Source organism: Accipiter gentilis, chromosome 7, assembly GCF_929443795.1.
Source record: "Accipiter gentilis chromosome 7, bAccGen1.1, whole genome shotgun sequence".
Lineage (NCBI taxonomy): Eukaryota > Metazoa > Chordata > Aves > Accipitriformes > Accipitridae > Astur > Astur gentilis.
Window position 1 is genome coordinate 8,716,606 of NC_064886.1, and position 18,216 is coordinate 8,734,821.

At 61.2% G+C, this 18,216-nt stretch overlaps 1 protein-coding gene across 2 annotated transcripts; it reads right to left on the reverse strand.

The window, feature by feature from the left end:
* Positions 1 to 50: 50 nt before the first annotated feature.
* On the reverse strand, positions 51 to 16,379 carry FHOD1 (formin homology 2 domain containing 1). Of its 2 annotated transcripts, XM_049806967.1 has the most exons (22): positions 16,175 to 16,379; positions 9,956 to 10,062; positions 9,769 to 9,833; positions 8,332 to 8,399; positions 8,125 to 8,230; positions 7,817 to 7,911; positions 7,307 to 7,418; positions 7,120 to 7,214; positions 6,878 to 7,021; positions 6,544 to 6,758; positions 6,291 to 6,401; positions 4,811 to 4,977; positions 3,657 to 4,552; positions 3,236 to 3,388; positions 2,892 to 3,074; positions 2,504 to 2,623; positions 2,133 to 2,294; positions 1,842 to 2,032; positions 1,564 to 1,756; positions 1,330 to 1,483; positions 1,068 to 1,244; positions 51 to 482 (listed from the first exon to the last, which is right to left on the reverse strand). In XM_049806967.1, exons 1-22 carry the CDS (start codon positions 16,343 to 16,345, stop codon positions 400 to 402), a joined length of 3,768 nt encoding a protein of 1,255 aa, XP_049662924.1. In that variant the 5' UTR covers positions 16,346 to 16,379; the 3' UTR covers positions 51 to 399. The 2 variants fall into 2 exon arrangements, with proteins under 2 accessions (XP_049662924.1, XP_049662923.1); XM_049806966.1 differs by lacking the exon at positions 51 to 482 and having other exon boundaries at positions 489 to 1,244.
* Between the last annotated feature and the right edge of the window lie 1,837 nt (positions 16,380 to 18,216).

Below are 18,216 nucleotides of genomic sequence, written 5' to 3' on the forward strand. Positions count from 1 at the left end.
CCAGCCCAGCAGCAAGGTGGCCTGGGTGCAGGGACTAGGGACGCCAGCAGTGTGTCAGATCACTTTATTGTCACAGGTGCAACGGGCCAGACCCAGTTCCCAGAGGGGGTCTGGGTCCAGCCCCTTGACCCCTCTATAATACTGTTGAGAAGATGCATGCCGAGCCTCCATGCCCATGCATGGGCGCTGAGCATCCTCCATCCCGGCCACCATAGAGCAGCTCTGGGGCATCGCTCCCATCCTGCTGCCTGCACCTCCGGGAACTGGAGACCAGCAGGGAAAAGCAAGACGAGACCAAGGGTGCAGAGCGTGCCAGTCCTGGAGCAGCAGGGGCTGCTACCATGTCCTGCCCTGGGGGCTGCTGGAGATGAGGAGCAGCACGAGCCCCCCTTGACCCCCTCAAACCTCCATGCCAGGTGCCCGGCCCAGGCCCAGCGCCTGCACCAGGTCATCACTGAGCCCACTCTTCAGCGTCCGTCTCACTGCGGGAAGAGGAGAGCATGGCAGCAACAGCACGAGCAGCGCTGGCTGCCAGGGTCCCCACATGATGGGTGCCTGCCCGGCCATGGTGGTACTGGCATGCTGGGGAGGGGAGGGGTGGCAATGGGGTGCAGTGGCATCGTCTGGTCTCGGGGTACCTTCTGCTGTGGCCTGGTGGGCTCAACATGGGAGGTCAGGGGTGGCCAGTGGGGAAGTCGCCAGGCAGGGCATGGGGACACGGACACAGAGATGGGACAAGGCATGGGGACAGAGCATGCGAACAGAAACGGGACAGGACACAGAGGTAGAGACAGAGATGGGACAGGGACATAAAGATGGGACAGAGCATCTGGGCAGGGACACAGGAAAGAGTACAGAGACAGGGCCACAGAGGTGGGACAGGGTACAGGAACAGGGACACTGAGATGGGACAGGGTACAGGAACAGGGACAGAGAGGGGACAGAGTACAGGGACAGGGCATGGGAACAGGGCCACAGAGGTGGGACAGACACACAGAGATGGGGAAAAAGCATCCGGGCACGGCCACAGAGATGGGACAGAGTACAGGGACAGGAGCAGGACTTACAGGACTTCCTATTGCCACGGGACCTCCTGCGCTCCTTGTTGGTGCAGGGCCGGGGATTGGCATTGTGAGTCACCGATTTCACCAGCCGGTCCATGATTTCATCCGAAGCATCATCTGGGGAGCTGGGAACATCCTCCTGGGCTGGAGAGCCCTGGGCTGGGGTGGTGTGCCCTGTCCCTGCATGGGGACAACGGGGATGCTAGCATCAGCTGTGCTCAGCCAGCTGGGCATGCCTTCAGTGCCTCTGCCACCTCGCTCCTACCCCGGCTGGCCCGGCTGCGGCGGGCAGGGGCATCCACGGGGGAAGTCAGCAGGCTTTTCATGCTCTCATGACCCGCTTCCATCTGTTCCTCAGGGCCGCTGGACACCACAGCAGGTGGTGAAGCAGTCTCAGCGATGCCAGAGAACTTCTCGGTCTGCAGCAGGAGGAGAGACAGGCGTTGGGGACCTGGGGGGGCATCACCTGGTGGTGGCAGCTGGCTGAGTGTCCCTGTACCTCGGTGATGAGCCGTCCCCGGGTCTTGTTGCGCTCACGGTGGGCAGCCCGTTTCTTCTGCTGCTGCAGGACACGCTCCCGGCAGGTGCGGTACTCCAGGGCGAACTCCCGCAGCAGCTTGCAGATGGGCGTCACCTTCACATCCCGCGCTGTGCTTGCTGGGTACCCCAGGTACAGCAGGAAGGAGTGAAACCTGCAGGGATGTCGGTCACAGTGGTGTCCCCATGTGTCAGGACCACAGGGTTCCTGCCATGTCCCCACGACCTCGAGCCACCGACCTATTGAGGATGCGCCTGTGTACCACCTTCAAGACGACAATGCGCTGGGTGCTGTCCTTGAGGAAGTCCGTCAGCTTGCTCTTCAGCACCGGCTTGGTCTCATGCTTGGCAATCACCTTCAGGTTGTCCCAAGAGGCCCTGCACCTCCGCTCCAGCTGCACCAGGCTGTTGGCCAGCTCGTCAAAGTCAACCTGGAAGAACAAGACATCAGCCCTTGGCCGTGCTGGTGGAGCTGGGCAGCCATGGGACCTACACCTTTGTGTTGCCCAGGTGTCATCTGCCTTGCCTTACCTTGGCGGAGCGGGTGATGGAGGCAATCTCTGAGTAGAGGTCAGTGGTTTCTGGGAACTTCTCTACCACCATCTGGCAGAGATGGTGGAGCAGGGACTGCCGGTGCACCGTATCCTTCACTTCTGAGACCTTCTCCAGGTAGCCCAGCTCAAAGCCTCTGCTCTGAAACCCCAATGGACTCAGCAGGGCCTCTCCATCCCTCCTCCAGCAGGCCTCCAGTCTGCAGACCCACTGGGCCCTCACCAGCACCACCCAGCCTCAGGCACTGTCCCAGGTTTCCCATGGTCCCTCTTGGGTATCCATGCACCGTGGCTGGTCCTGTCATTGCAGCACTCAAGACAGGCCGCATCCCTCCTCACCCTGCTCCTCACCTGGGAGCCATTCAAGAAGTTGCCCATGGCCAACAGTGTGGCCAGGATGCACTTGAAGGTGTGATTTCTGGCCAGCTGCTCCATGCCCACCTTCAGATCAAAGAGCGGTTCTGCAATCTCCTGGGTGAGAGAGGTAGGTGAGACCCCTTGGCCACCCTCTCGCTTGGGAGCTTCAGCATTCACCCCTGCCCATGAGGACAATCAACTCATGGTCAACCCAAGCCCATGCTTGCCTTGGGGACCTGCAGCCCGTCCCCAGCCAGGACGGCACCTCCCGTAGTTGGACACGGCTGGTCCCCACCAGGAACACGCTTGGCTCAGTGCTCAGCACTGCTGGGGCTGGCAGCGGTGAGAGGGCTGAGGGCAGGTGGGGTACATGGCTCTGTACCTGCTCCAGGCTCTCGTAGTCCAGCTTGAAGGCCCAGAGCTGGAGCCTGGCCGTGAGGTCACTGATGGAAGAGAGGGCGAGCAGGAACTGCTCTGCAGAGCCCAAAGGCACATCAGGGTTGGCCAACTGGGCCTCCTGGATCTTCTGCTTCTCCTCCTCAGTCGGGACCATGGTCAGGATTTTCTAGAGCAGACAAAGAGGGATGTGTCAGACTTCCAGACATGTCACCATGGGACATGTCACCCCAGGGCTGGCAGCACAGGCATCATGGCATGGAGGCCTCCTGGCCAGAGGAAATAACCTGCATGAGGACTTCAGAGGAGATGAGCTTCTCTTGTGCTCACCTCAATTCCTTCCTTATTGACCGCAAACTCATCAAAGTTGAGGACGGCTGTCTTGATGATGTGTACGGGTGGCAGCACTGTGAGGCCAATGTTGATGGCATTGCTCCTCTTGGGGTCCAGCACTACTACCACCTTCTTCCCATCAATGGCCTTCTGCAAAGAGGACAGGATGGATGTGGACAGCCAGGCGAAGGGCTCGCCTTCATGAAAACACCATGGACACGGGGAGCCGATCGGGGACCTGGTGGTAAGCCAAACCTACGCGCTGCCCATCACCGTCCCACTGAGCCTTCAGGCTGCAGGTACCCAACCTCAGCATAGAGTAGGGGTGACAGTGCATGCCTAGGGTCCCCACAGGAACTAACAGCCTTCCTCCCACCCCTCAAGTTCCCTTGACTGATGGGTGCCAACCCACTGGTACCTTTGAAGTTGGCACTTCCTTTGACCGTGACTCAAAGAGATGCTCCAGTTTGGCAGCATTGACCTCGACATTCTGCAGGGATGCCCACAGTGTCGCCTGGCCAAACCTGCCTGGCCCCACAGTACCATCCAGCTGCTTCAGCTCCTTCCAGAAGAGCTTCACCGTCCTCTTCTTCTTGGCCTGGGAGGGGCCATCTGTTGCTGAAGGGCCTGGCAGTCCTGGGTGGGGTGGGCAGCCGGGGACTGCAGGAGGTGGAGGTGGAGGTGGTGGGCAGCCAGGGATCGCAGGAGGTGGAGGTGGAGGTGGTGGGCAGCCAGGGATTGCAGGAGGCGGAGGTGGAGGTGGTGGGCAGCCAGGGACCGCAGGAGGTGGAGGAGGAACCGTGAGGGCTCCAGCACTTGTAGCTTCAATACCGGGTGGGAGGAAGGAGCCATTGGCCATGGGCCCTTTGTCCAAGATGTCAAAGTCTTCCTCTTCCCCCAGATCAGTGAAGTCCAGGTCCTTGATCTTCAGCTGCATGGGGCTGGCCTCCAGGTGCTCCCATGTCAGCTCCACATCCTTCTTGATGGGCATCATCCCAGTGTTCTCCAGTTTCTGCACGTGGGTCTCGGCATCTACGCTGGACATGGCACGTGCCAGCTTGGCATGGGCACTGGCCACTGGCCCGTCTGGAGCCCTGCCATGGTGCCAGGTACCCTCCTGCTCCTGACTGCCACCTCCCTCAGCATCCATCTCCACCTTGCCCTGGACCAGGAGGGACGACGGGACCTCGGGGAAGACCTTCTCTCTCCCCGGCTCCAAGGAGCCCTTGGCATAGAGCATGTCCAGCATAAACTTGGTGTCAGAAGAGATGGTGCTGCAGGAGTCAGTGGTGTCTGGCCGAGCCAGGCGAGACCCTGCAGGGAGAGGGGGAGAGGCTGGGATAGCCCGCTCGGAGAGGGTAGATGCTGCTGGGCTGCACACAGAGTTGGGGTCCTGCTCCCCAATGGGGTGTGCTTAGATGCCAGTATTCAGAGCGGGGCAGGGAGGTACCACCCAGCCCCTCCATGGCTCTGGGCATCACAGGCATGGGCTGGGGGCAGAAGGGCCACTTAGACCCACCCCAGGGACCCTGATGAGCCAGAGCTGGGAACACATGCCCCGGCAGCACCTACTTATGCTGAGCGGCTCCATCCCAGGCTCAGGGGTGCCGCTGTCCCTGTCCCACGCAAGAGTGGTGGGATGCTCCAGCGCAGCATCGCCGAGGACATCAGGCCGTCCTTTGGCCATGGAAGAGATCTTCTCCTTCTGGGCTGCAGCCAGGTTCTCCAAGAATCGAGCTCTGCAAGACAGGAGCGGACATTGGCTGGCAGCAAGGCAGGGATGGGGACGATGGGCAAACCATGCCATGCCACACTGCACAGCCAGCCCCACAGCACAGAAACCCCCTGCACTGGCCACACCGCATTGGGGACCCAGAGGATTCAACCTCGTCTGAGCCCTGCAGAGAGACAGGTGATGCCACCACAGCTCGGGGACAGGGATGCCACAGCCCCATGGGAGCCAATGACTCGTGCTGTCAGGGTGCTACCATCACCTCTTGATCCCAATGGACCTGATGCTCAGCACAACCCTTGTCCAAAAGCTGCAAAACCCAGGAGGGTGCCCGGGCAGAGACTCGTGGGGACCCTCCTGCTCCTCATGCCCTGCGTGGCCAGCGCCCAGACACCTCCGGCCGGGTGCTGGCCTGAGGAAGCGCATGCCTGGAGACACACGCATGCCTCTACTTACTCAAACTTCCTCAAAATAGGCTTGTCCCCATGCAAAGAGGGGGCATCCTCCCGCCTGAGGGAAAACAGGGGTTAGCCCCCACTGCCAGCAGCCCTCTGGGGCTTGTGCCTCCTGCACACACCCACCTGGCAGCTCTCCAGCGTGGGACCTTCGCCCCACCATCACCCCATGGCCCTGGAGTACATGGGGAGCCAGGAGAGCCCCAGCAAGTCCCCTCCTGCTCAGGCACCACAAGGCATTGGGTGCTGCCGAGACAGGGCACCGTTCCCCACCACCAGAACCACCCAGTTTGCCACCAGGATGGCGATGTCAGCCCCCTGCCAGCCCCGGGATGGGCTGTGCCACCTCCAGCAGGGAGACCTCACCCCAGAAGAGGAGGATCAGAGGGTGCCATCACGTCATGGGGGATGCTGGCGATGCGGGAAGTGGGTTGGGGTCCCGCAGGCAGGGCTCAGAGGGGGACAGGAGAGGGATGGAAGAGGTGAGGGATGGGAGCAGCGAGCAGGTCAGGGCAGTGCCCCCTCCTGCCGGAGCATCACGCTGGGAGGGGACACACGCATGCAGAGCCCAGGCACTTACCAGACAGGGGCAGTTTGGCGCAGCCTGCAAAAGGAAAGATAGAAAGAGTGGGCAGAGGAGAGGGCAAGCGTGGGCAGAGAGAAGGAGTGAGGAGGAGCTGGAGCAGAGCTGTGAGTGCCCGAAGGATGCCCTGTAGCCCCTGGCCAGACCCTCTCAGATGCCTACTCCCCCGTCACACTTCTCTCCAGCCCTGGTGACCACCTTGACCCTGTTTCCCCCTGGGACAGGTACGCCCCACGCTCCTGGGAGCCCCCCCCACGCACCCAGCCCTTCCTGGCTCCGTACTTGTAGATGCTGCGCTCGCCTGGGCCCGGGAGCTGCTCCTTCTCGACCGGTGGGGAGGCCAGGGCCAGCCGCACGCTGGATGCGCTGTTGTAGATGCTGCTGGGACAGGGTCTGGAAGAAGAGGTGACAGGGACTGAGAGCAGGTCCCACTGCGCTGCCCTCCACCCCAGCACCAGGGATGGACCCGAGTGCTGCTCATGCCACATCCCAGCATCTTTACCATCCCGGGAGCATCCCCTCCAGCTGCACTTACTCTGCCAGACTGCTTGGCACAGGGACAGCCGGGGTGTCCTTGGTGAGGGGCTCCTTCAGAGTGTCAGGGGACCCCAACAGTGGCTGGGCATCGGGCCCAGGCTCCGGGCAGCCACCCTGGGATCGCCACCCACGCCGGCCCTCTTCCGTCCTCCTCCTCTCCTTGCGTCCCCCCGGAGGTGGCTCCTCTACCCCATCCTCCAGCTTCAGAGCGCTCTGCAGAGGGGCCGGGGGGGCATGGCACCAGGCATGGCACCCCTGCCACCCCACACACCCGCCCTCCCCGCTGCCACAGGACGTGGCACGCAGCCGGATCCCGCAGGTGCCCCGCTCACTTCGTAGAGCGTGAACTGCTGCTTCAAGTCAAGGTCGGTGCCCTTGCTGCCCAGGTACTGCTGCACCACCCGCTCCATGCCCTGCTGCTCCAGGCAGTCTGTCACGTCGTAGAAGGTGTCCTGGTCCGGGAGGGCTGCCAGTGTCTGAGCAGGACCAGAGGGACGCTGCTGGGACCGGTGTGACCCACACGAAGCCCCGCCAGCACGGCACCATGGGGACACCCTGCCACCCTCCCCGAGACCTTGTTGATCAGCGTCATGGCGAAAACCAGCAGCTCCGTGTCAGCCCCGTTGCGTTGCTCCAGAATGGCCATCAGGTTGGACCACGGGCACATGCCTGAGAAAAGCGACACGCAAAGGTGACACGTGGGCCATGGGGGGACACCGTCCCCCCAGCGGGGACCTCATGGTGGCTGGGTCTGCACCCACCTCTCGCCCTGTCCACGGCATTGACAGCACGGATGAGGAGCAGGGCGTTGGGCTCCGTGTACTCCACGAACACCAGCAGCAGCTTCAGTGCCATCTTCACCACCAGGCGAAACTGGGACAAGGGATGGCAGCTGGGATGGTGGCAGGGGGCTGCCAGTGCAATGCTGGGGCACTGCAGGGTGGCTGTGCCCATGGCCCAGGGCTGGGGACTTTGCCTTGGGGCCAAGGGTGATGCTGATGGCCAAGGGGCACCGGGAAGGGACACGGAGTGGGACCTTCTCTTACTCAAGCTCTGTGCCCAGGAGCACGGTCACATCAGGACGGGGAGCTCTGGAGACCCTGGGTGACTTCCAGATGGGTGGGAGCAGGACCAAACACACCCAAAGGTACCAGGGCACCGAGCCCAAAGGCAAAGGGTGGGGTAAATATCCCAAGGGATGGTGCAAGGGGACAGCCACAAGCAGGGAAGGTGGGGGTGCAGTGGTGGGCACAAGGACAGCGGGGGCTTACCGGGCTTCCCGACAGCGTGTACAGCCACTGGACAGTCTCATTGTGGTTGATGACACCCTGCATCCCATCCACAAAGAGCATGATCTGGCTCAAGGCTGCAAGGCAGAGAGTGGGCAGGGTCACGGCATGGCAGGCAGGGTTGCAGCAGGCAGGGGTAGAGCTTTCCCCTCCCTGCACAGCATTGCCACGCCAAGGGCAAGGTCTGGCAGCTGCTGGCAAGGTAGCCCAGGCAAACTCGCTGGCTCGCCCCCACTGAGTGCCAGCCTTCCTCCCTGGGGATGAGAAGTGCCCTGTACCCAAATACCGACCCCGGAGGATGTAATTCTGGTAGTTCTGGTCGGCCTCTGCCCCCACTTTGATCAGGCACGTCAGCCCATCCAGGTTCACAAACTCTGGCACCAGGTCCTTGTCCTCCTGCGGGGTGAAGGTCAGGTGTTACCACAGCGCGGGAAGGCAGCCAGCCCTGGGGGAGCCCCCCCCGGCCCAAACCCCCCACTGCACTGCCATCACTGTACCTGAAAGAGCTGCTTGAGGGAGAAGAGAGATCGCCGCAGCTCTGGCCCCTGTGAGTTGTACAGCTTCTCTAGAAGGAATGGAGAGACGCAGCATGATGGCCTGGCCCGCAGGGGCTTGCTGCTGAAGCAGGGCTCCGAAATTCTCCCGGCTGCCTGGGAAAGCCCCGCGTCCTGACTCAACTCTTGCACCGTCACCCCAGGATGCCGGCACAGTCTGGCTGTCAGACACACAGGGTGGAAGCAGCTGCAGTTCCACAACTACTTATTTCAGCCCTGCCACCTTCCTATTTCCTTTTTTGCCTTTTTTTTTTTTCTGCCCAGCAATGACATAAATATCCCCTCTGGTTTCCTGTGCAGAACCGAAACAGGAACACGGGCAGGAGGCAGAGCTACTTTTAGCCGTCCCTCCCCGGGCACAGCCCTGGCACAGTCCCAGAACCCCCAGTAGCCCCGTGGCTTGGGAAGAGCAGCGGGATGGCGATGGGAGGGACGGACCGGCTGCTCGGGGACAATAGGACAGTCACTGGGCTGAAGGCTGGATGGAGACTACGTGCTCATGGGGACGGTGCCTGCAGGTAGGAGCCAACATGGAGCAGCCGGGGCAATGGGAAGCCAGAAAGCCCTGTTACCACAAGCGGAGACCAAAAGCATCGGGAGCCAGAACTTCCCGCATCCAAGAATTGAATTATCTGAGCATCCCAAGTTATTTGGGTCAGCTTTAGAGCTGTCACAAGCCAAAAGCGAGCTGTTCAAGTTGCCCTCCAGACATGCCGATGAGGGCTCTGTAAAACACAAGGTCCTGGCAGCCTCCTCCGCTCACTCATTGGCTTGTCAGAGCAGCCGAGAGGGAAAGCAGAGCAGCCTGGGGCTCAGCCGGAGCCTGGGAACCACTGGCAGAGCATGACCCCGACCCCGGCCTTCCCGCCCCTTCCCGTATCGCTCGGCTGCAGCCCTGCACGGCAAGCTGATGCCCAGCCAGCATCGCTCTGCTCAGCACTTGTTTTTGTCCCTGCTAAGGAGGAAAAAAGGCTCGAGACTCCCAAACATTTTGCAGGACCTCCGAGCAGGTTGCCCAAAACCGTGACAGTGCTTTCTGCTGCACTCAAGCTATTTGTTTGTATTCTGCAAAGCTATATTTAGAGCTTGCCTGAATGACCCAGAATATCTGCAGTGGTCGGTGGGTTGCCAGCTGAAGAGACAAAAGTCCCGATCTCTGAGGATGGAGGGGATTAACGCAGCAGGTCCCCACCAGCCTCGCGGAGACCATGTCCCCTGCATCTCTGGGAGGGCTTATGGTGTGGGAGCAGCCCTGGGCTGTATTGGTCCCTCTCTCCATCACAAAAAGCCCAGCCAAAACTCACTGCAGAGACCAAACCCCCCAGGGGAGCAAGCCACCAGACACGCACCAGCCTGGAAGAAGGAGCAGCCCCAACTCACCGATGATGGCGTGGACTCGGACGGAGAGCTGTGTGCGCAGGATCAGGGTTGGCCGTCTCCCCTTCCTAAAGTGGGGGAAACGCCGTGTGAGTGCCTGCAGTGGGACCACTGCAGCCCCCAGCACTCACACACACAAGGGGTCCCCGCGTCCTGGCCCCGGAGGGCTCAGGCACCCCACATGCCTCACCTGACCTCCTCGTAGAAACCCTCCAGATCATCCTTCTGCTCCAGCAGGGACAAGTCAAGGTCTAGGTAGTGTCCGGAGGGAGAGACCTGCAGCGTGCAGTCCTCCAGCTGGGGATGCAGACAGCCAGGCTGAGCCCCTGTGCCCACTACTTCCCTCCTGGCTCCCGGAGGATGCAGCATCCCTGGGTCACCCTCCCACCTGCAGCAAACCCACCAGGCCGACACATCACGGAGCAGGGTGGCAGGTCCCACCCCGTCCCCGAGTGCTGGCCCTGCAGGGAGATGCCCCAGCACCCTCTGCCCCAGCTTAGTAGCGGATTGCGAGAAACATGGAGCCCCAGGCTGGGAAAAGGCAGAGCGAGGGCGGGCCTGCTGCCGCCAGGCTCCTCGGCAATCCCTTGGGTGGGAGCCATGGGAAGAGGCTGATCCATGCCCTGGGGCTCCCCTTAGTCAGCTGGGGTGCAACCGGGGTAGGATCTGTCTCCTCACCTGGGCACGTGAATCACCTCCGTCTGTGGGGACTGGGTCTGCGGGAACTGCCAAGGCACCCTGCCCAGCCAGGGACACCCCAAACCAGAGCAAATCCCACAGGGATGTCCCCTGGCTGACACAGCCTCTGGCTCAGCCCACAGCTATGTGGCATCTTCCAGTGGGACAGGGAAAAGCACAGCCCAAGGCAAGGCTGGGGTGAGGGCATCTTACCCAAAAGTCCACATACAGAACCCATGTTGCACCCCGACCAGCAGGCACAGCACCCAGAGGTGCTCCAGGCATGGTACCCACAAAGCCCCTGAGCCACCTGGGACCCAGCAGCACCCCACAGCACCCAGGCAGGTCTCCTGGGTGAAATCCTGATGCGACAAGGCAATTTGCCTTCAAGCACCCCTGCCGCCCCAGTGCATCTGGACCTGTTCCTAAAGCATTTGCAGCCCCCCCCTCCTAGCTCACCCCACCTCCAAGGAACTGCTGCTCCTTTCTAAATCTGCACAGCAGTGCTGTGTAACCACCTGGGGAGCTGAGGACTGGGGACAAAACCCTATTATTGGGTTTTATATAAAACCCTGCCCTGGCCACACTAGGGGCAGGCTGATGACCCACAGCAATGCTGGGTACAGCTCCCGCATCTCACTGGGGTTGCTTTCCATGAAAGCCCCATCTCCTCAAGTCACAAGATCGTGCGAGAGCTCGCACGTACAACTTCACTGCGAGCCTGACATTAAAACCAGAGGGCAAAGAAAAAAATGCCACGTGCATTAAAATAATTAATGACCCTGACTAAGCCTTGGGATAACAGGCAATTTGGCAGGGCACTGCTGTTGGGTTAGACACAGTTGTTATGTTGTTAGTGTCCTGCTCCACCTCCCGCGGTTGCTGGCCACGCCAGCCGGCCATGGCAACGTGCACCAAACACAGGCTGCTGGCACCGGGCAAGTGCTCCTGGCTGCCAGCTCTGCCTCTGTGACGGGCATCACTAACGCTAACCCCACACAGGGTTTGCTTACCGGGGAAAGCTTCGATTCTTCCACAGGGACAGGCTCTCCTGGGCATCCCTGCATCTGCCTAGGCATCCCTTCAGGCATCCCTGCATCTGCCCAGGCATTCTTGCATCTTCCCAGGCACTCAAACACAGCAAAGAGCAACTCACAGCTCCAACACAAAAAACTTTGCCTTCTCTGGGCTGCCAGAGCCCCGGCAAGTCGGAGTTAACATCCCCAGCTCTTACTGGGGCTGGTGACATGTCCCAGCTGGCGGAGGAAGCCAAGCCCCCGGGACTCGACCCGGCGTGTTTCCCGTGTGAGCTTGGCGGCACTCCCCATGAAGGATGCTCCGAGCACTGGGCCTGGGTTTAGCTGCGACCCCCCTGGCGAGCACCAGCCCCCTGGGATGGATACAGGCTGTCCCAGGCTCGTGCTGCCCTGCCAAAAATCTGGGGTGGCACTTCCGCGCCAGGGAACACTGACTGCCCCAGGGCCGGGGTTACAATGGTTATTTGGATGAGGGGTTTACACCATGCAGGATTTGAGCCGGGACCTCGGGGCTGTGCTGCTGGGGACGGCACGTCGGTGTCACGGGGTACTGACAGCTCCCGGCGCAGGGCAGCTGTGATCCATCTGCCTCCTGCCTGTAAAAGCATTTTAAAATGAGCTGGGCTTTGAGGGTCATGGGGACTTGCAGGCAAAGTGGAACTGGGGGAGGAAAGCATCCCACGCTCACACCTCCAGCCCGCGGCTCCTGGGAATCCCAGCCATCCTGCAGCAGCACTCATGTTCTTCATCCACGGCATGGGGAGGTTTTGGGGTCTTGCTGAGGACAAGATGCCGGTGGCAGCCCCAGAGGGGGACAAGGACCCTACGGCCCAGAGAGGGTTTCCCTGCCGGTGTTAAAAACTCATTATCTACCCTGTTCCCTCAAATCTGAGACATGGGAAAGGTAAAAACACATGGATCTCCCTGATGCTACCAACACCCAGCAGCTGTGGCCGGCTTTGAAGCTCAGTGAGGACACACAAGCCAGGCAAGTGAGCCTCCAGGGAAAGCCACCTCCCCCTGAAGTGGGACCTCCCTCCCAAACCATGGGGTTAAGATAGAGACATCTCCACCTCCGAGATGGAGGCAACCTCCGTCCTTGGTGAACTCATGCCACCCACCATGGCATCACATCTTCCTGCTCACCCCTATCACGGCATCCCCACCCGGGAGGATGCTCCAAGGCCAGGCAGTGAATATCCTCTTTATCTGCCAGCAGGGGAAACACTTCCGTTCCCCCCCCCCCCCCCCCAACACTTTCTTTTTGCAGTAACCACAATTTCCTAATGTCTCTGCAGCTCTTCTAGGAAGGCTATGGGGAAATTACAGAAAAAAAATATATTATTTGCTCCTGAGGCAGCAGTTAAACACAAGGCACTGGCGGGTCAGAAACGCCTGGCATCACAACCCTCTGCCCACCCTCCCAAAACATATGGGGACTTATGGTTTATAGAGCTACACTGCAGGAGTAACGCTAGCCAGCAACCAAGCACATTCACCGTGATTCGGTTTCAGGGCTAAGAGAGGTGTTTATTACCTGGGCACTTGGTTGCTGCCTCCTGCCCGCTCCTGCCTGACAGATTGCAGCAAGTGGATGGGAGCGCTGCCATTGCCTTATCATGGCAGGGGGCAAAAAAATAATAATACCCAGAGATCCCCCCAGGCTTGGAGGTCACCCAGTTAGCCCAGAACTGCACACTTGCTCGCGCACATCCCTCTTGAACCTCCTCTGAGGCTTGTTGCTCATTAACGGATCCCTCATTTCTCAGCAGCAGCAGGAGGACCCCAGTCCTGGCGAGCAGCCGGTGATCCTGGCAAAGCCATGACACGAAAGCCTGCCGTGGCTCCTGTCCCAGGACCCACATGAAGACCATGCCAAGAGCCGGGGAGCGCCAGAGGCTGCTGAGCACTGACACTCGGCTCTAAGCATTCAGCAAGAAGCAGAGGGCAGAGTTTCAAAGTAGTTAAGTCAGCACTGCCAACAATCCTGTCTCACTGCTTTCATGCCTGCCAGAGGTCAAGTGGGGCAAAGACCCTCAGCAAAAACCCCCCTCAAGCCGGTTAGGAAACAGAGAACAAGCAGGGCTGGTGGCATGGGGCTTGTGCACTTCATGTGTGCACCAAGGTCACCCCAGCAGCTCTCCTCTATCAAGTCCGAGAGCTCGCAGTAAGCTCACGGCACCGAGGCCAACGAGCTCTTTACTCTTCCCCAGGTTTCCAGGGGAGGAAGGGGAAAGCAAAGCTCCTGCCCATTGGATTTTGCAATTGTTTGGAAAAATCCTGAGATTCAGAGGTGAGATAGTGCCGGGGACAAGTGAGCGCAGTGGCCTTTGGGGACCAAAGGGACAGCCAAAAAAACCTGTCCTGTCAAAACCTGCCTGCGGAGGTTCAGAAAACCCCCACACCCAACGCAAGCATCACCCAAGGGTACTAGTAAAATGCTGGAAAGCAAGAGAAGATAGTATCGGCCTGGAGCCGAACAATGCAGCAGCCACAAACAAAGCGGGAAGGTATTTTCAAGCACAAACACGCTTTCCGGAGAGCATGAAAAAGTCATCAGCAGCAGGTCGTGCTTGGGGAGAGGAAGTGCTGAGGGTGTCACAAGGCAGGACGGGTTGTTCGAGGCACCGATGCTGGCATGAGAAACCTCCTGTTCATCATCTCTAGGCTGTTCCCCGCTCAGGGAGCAGTCTTGCCGTGCCCGGGGAAGGCAGCACCCGGCTGGTCCCCCATGGCAGCTCATCCCCTAGGTGCCTGCAGTTCAGTCCTCCTCCATCGATGCGGGGACCCCCAGCCCAGCTCCCTCTCGGCCGTGGCATCCTCCTGCTGGTGCTTTGCAGCTCCAGGCACGCTGTCCAGCAGGACAAGCCCGGCACCAGGCATCCCTAGCTGAATTTTTTTTTACAGCCAGTTCCTTGGGAAAAATCCGACTGTTCATTTACTAATTTTAGGCTGGCGAGTAATGGAGATGAGCGCTACCTGGCACAAAGGGCACCAAGGGAGGTTTCGGCTGGTCGTGCCAGGGTAATGATGTCTGCAGGGCTTCGCGGTGCCAGTTCCGAATTTGGACTGAACTGGGTGGCTCAGGAGACTGACCTTGCTCTGCAGTGTGTAAATCCCACTGCAGGAGGCTCCCTATGAAGACATCAGCTCATATAAGCCCCAGCCAGCATCCCAGCTTGTCAGGCTGGGATGTACCACAGCCCTCGCTGGCTCAGAAAGCTCTGTGTAATAAAAGCAGCATGGTTTATAACCTATATGATCTATATAAACCAGGAATCTGGCTTATAAGCCCAGAGCAGGGTCCTAGCTGCTCGCCTGCGATTTTACCAAGGGTCATGGGGCAATGCAGGGAAACTACAGAAAAAAACACCCAGAGCTTGGCTTAGGCAGAGAACAGAGCCTGAAATCCCACAATCAACACACCTCTGCCGGGCACAGGACCTCCTTGTGATGCTCCTGCTCTCGGGAACGTCATGTCCAGCCCCCTGCATGCCACCACAGCAGCACCCCGGGCTGGCGATCTCCTTACAGCCAGCTCCTGCCCGGGGAGGAGAGCACATGCCTGAAATTTGAGTTTGCCTCATTCGTCATGTCTCGGGGCTGTTTGTTCCCAAACAAACTCCATTTAGTCACCACCTAAAAATCCCATGACGGCGACGACATGGGACGCTGCTGCTTTGCTCCAAGAAAAATGAAAAGGGAGATGAAAGGGAGTTTTTTTGCTACAGGCAAAGGTCTCGCAGCAATCCCCTCTGCCCCGGCAGGCCACCAAGCTCCGTGCCAGGCACACCGAGCAGATTTCCCCTTCCTGCTGCCCCCATCTCTCCTGCCTGGCTCCGGGCAGGGCACACTCCCCCTGCCTGCCTGGGTTCCTGCCTCCCTTGCCTGCGCTTCTGTGGTGCTGCAAGACAGAGATGCTCAGCCATTGCCAAAGGTCCCATGTTCCTAAGGAGGAAAACAAGCCTGCCCCATCCTGTAAAGGATGGTCTGAAAGCATCACACCAACAGAAGATACCCAGGAGGGGGGGCGTCACCTGTCCCCTCTGCTCCCTAGCCTATATCAGGCCTGAGGACACCCAAGCCGGACACGGCGCCTCACTTCAGCTTCAGCCTCCTGCCTTCCTCCTGGCTGGAGGAAATTGCTCAGCACGAAATTTCCACGCTGCTCTCCGGTGGCAAAGCTGCCACCAAAGCAGACGGGCGAGGGGCTGGTGGCCGTCTGGCTCCACCACCTCCTCCCCAAGGCCCACGTGCTGCAGCGAGCAGGGACACGGGCCCGATCCCCTGTGTTGGGGGGCCGGCGTGCTCCCGCCGAGGCTCAGCTCCGCTCCCGGTAACCGGAGTAGAAAGGGTATGCTGGGGCAGGAGCGTGCTGCTTGGCTCGGCCCCGACGACACGGGGATGGACGCCTGCCCTCGTCTTGCTTCCCCCTGCCCGAGTTCCTGCCTGCTCTGAGCAAGCACATCCTCTTCCTCCCCGCCGACTCATCCGGGGCCGGCCAAGAACTGGCATCTCCCACAGGGGCTCAGGGATTCCGCCGTGACTCACACCGGGAGCGCTGCCCGGGCTCCGGCGGGGACACACCGCCCCGTCCACTCGCCTCCCCGGCTCCTTCCAGCCGACAATCTCCCCCCTCCCCACTCCGGTGCAAGCCCGGTGCCTTCCCCGCCCGCTCCCCGGCTCCCCCTCACCGGCAGCGGGGCCCCGAGCAGGCGGTGCAGCGCGGGCAGCTGCGCCCCGAGGGCCAGCGCCTCCGCCACGGCGTAAACCGGGGCTCGCCGCGGCTCCGGGAAGCTGCCGCAGCCGAAAGGATCCGCGTCCTCCAGGTACTGCAACCGGCACGGCACCGCCGCCTCCGCCATGGCAGCGCCGCCGCCGCCGCCGCCGCCGCTGCTGCCGCCGCCGCCGCCGCCGCCGCCGCCGCCGCTCCGGGGGGTGGGGGCGGTGAAGCCCCGCCCCGCCCGGCCCCGCCCGGCCCCGCCCCTCCCCGGGAGAACCCGCTCGGTGCGCCCTCCCGCGGGCGTCCCGGCGGCGTAGCGGGGGCTGCTCGCCCGCAGTTGCATCCCGCGCCGGAGGGATGCTCCGGTGTCCGGGATGCTCCGGGCTGCCGGGTGGGGCTGGTGGTCCCGGGTGAACTGGAGCACGGGTGGGCGGCAGGGCTGAAACTCCCAATGCTGGGCCAGCGGGGAAAGCGGCGGAGGGAGGAGCCGCCCTCTGCCCCGGGCAAGCCCGGAGCCAGGGATGCAGCGGTACCGCCGGTGTTGATGCTAACAAGGGTGTTATGCATCCAAGGTGTCGATGCTAATGAGGACGTCCAAGATGGATCATGTAGGGTTCATCATCATGGCTAAGGTGGGCTTGGAAAGGAGCACGCAAAAGAGAGCCAGGACCCCCGGGAGGACCCAGGGGAGACCGCGGCTGCCCCGGGGATGGGACTGAGGACACGGGGAGGTCTCATTGCTCTTGGACTCAGCATGAAGCGTCTCGGGGCATGCTGAGCGCAACCCAGCAAGACAAAGCTTTTGCAAAGGTGATCCTACTTTCTTTTTGACTGATTACCTAGGCACCATCGTCACGACGGCCTGACGCGATGGAACGGTGGGCAGGGAGCCTTCTCGCTCCTGGCTCCAGCCTGGGCTCGCAGTAGGAGTGAGGCGGGAGCAGACTGGAGGGGAGCTCGGCAGAGACACCTAAGCAGCGACACGGGCTGGGTCCATGATTTAATTATGCAAAGGGGAGTGAGAAGCAGCTTCTTCTCAGCAGCAGCCTTTGCGAGACCATTCCTGTGCTGCCTTTCCCGGCAGGAGCTGGCTGGCAGGGGGTGGCAGCAGCAGGCTGCTTTCCCCAGCCATTTTCTTCCTCTGGCAAATGTCTGCTGCACATCTGTGCCAGGTCAGAGACATGAGAAGAGGCGCCGCCGCCGAGGCTGCCAGGGTGGATGTCCTGCAGCCCATTCCTCCCTGGCCTGCAGGCTCTGCCTGGCACTCGGTGTCCGACGGTGCCTGTGCCATAGGTAGTACCAGCCAGAGGCCTCGGCCCAGTCAAGAACCAGCCCAGTTCTGGCTCTAGGGACACATGGGCACAGCTCAGAGCTTGGCTCTCCATGAAGCACTCCACCAGCATACCTTCCTGCCCCCCGCCAGGCAGAATCCCCGGTCCCTGGGCTGCCTGGGCATCCCTCCCTGCCTGCCCAGGACACAGGGCCCTGGATCTGGGAACCACAGGGATGGGATGTGGGAGACATGGCACCTCCTGGAGCAGGGGAGATGGCCCAGGGTTGGTGGGCAAGTGGGAGCTTTTAAGCATGTCTGAGAGGGCTGGGGAGGTGAGAGGGACCCAGAAACCATGGGGGGCACCCTGGGGTGCTCCCAGGCTGGTGCTCAGGCAGCGGCTGGGGTAGGGATGGATGCTCTCGGCTGGCAGCAGAAGGGGCTGGGCTGGGGGGGGGGGGGGGGGGGGGGGAGATTAGGTGGGGAGACTGGGAATCTGGTGGGTGAAGGAGGCCGGAGCCAGGGTGAGGGGACTTGGGCAGAGAAGGGGCACCAGGGGAGGGCATGGAGCACCAGAGTGACGCAGGGGGCACCGCCAGGCAGGAGCCAGGGGAATGGCGCAAGGGTGGCACCAGGGTAGAGGCAGGGGGGCTGCTGCGGGGCAGGGGGTACTGAGGCAGGTGCAGGGGGACGGGCAGGGGGCACCAGGGTGATGCCGGGGGGACCGCGCTGGGGCAGGGAGC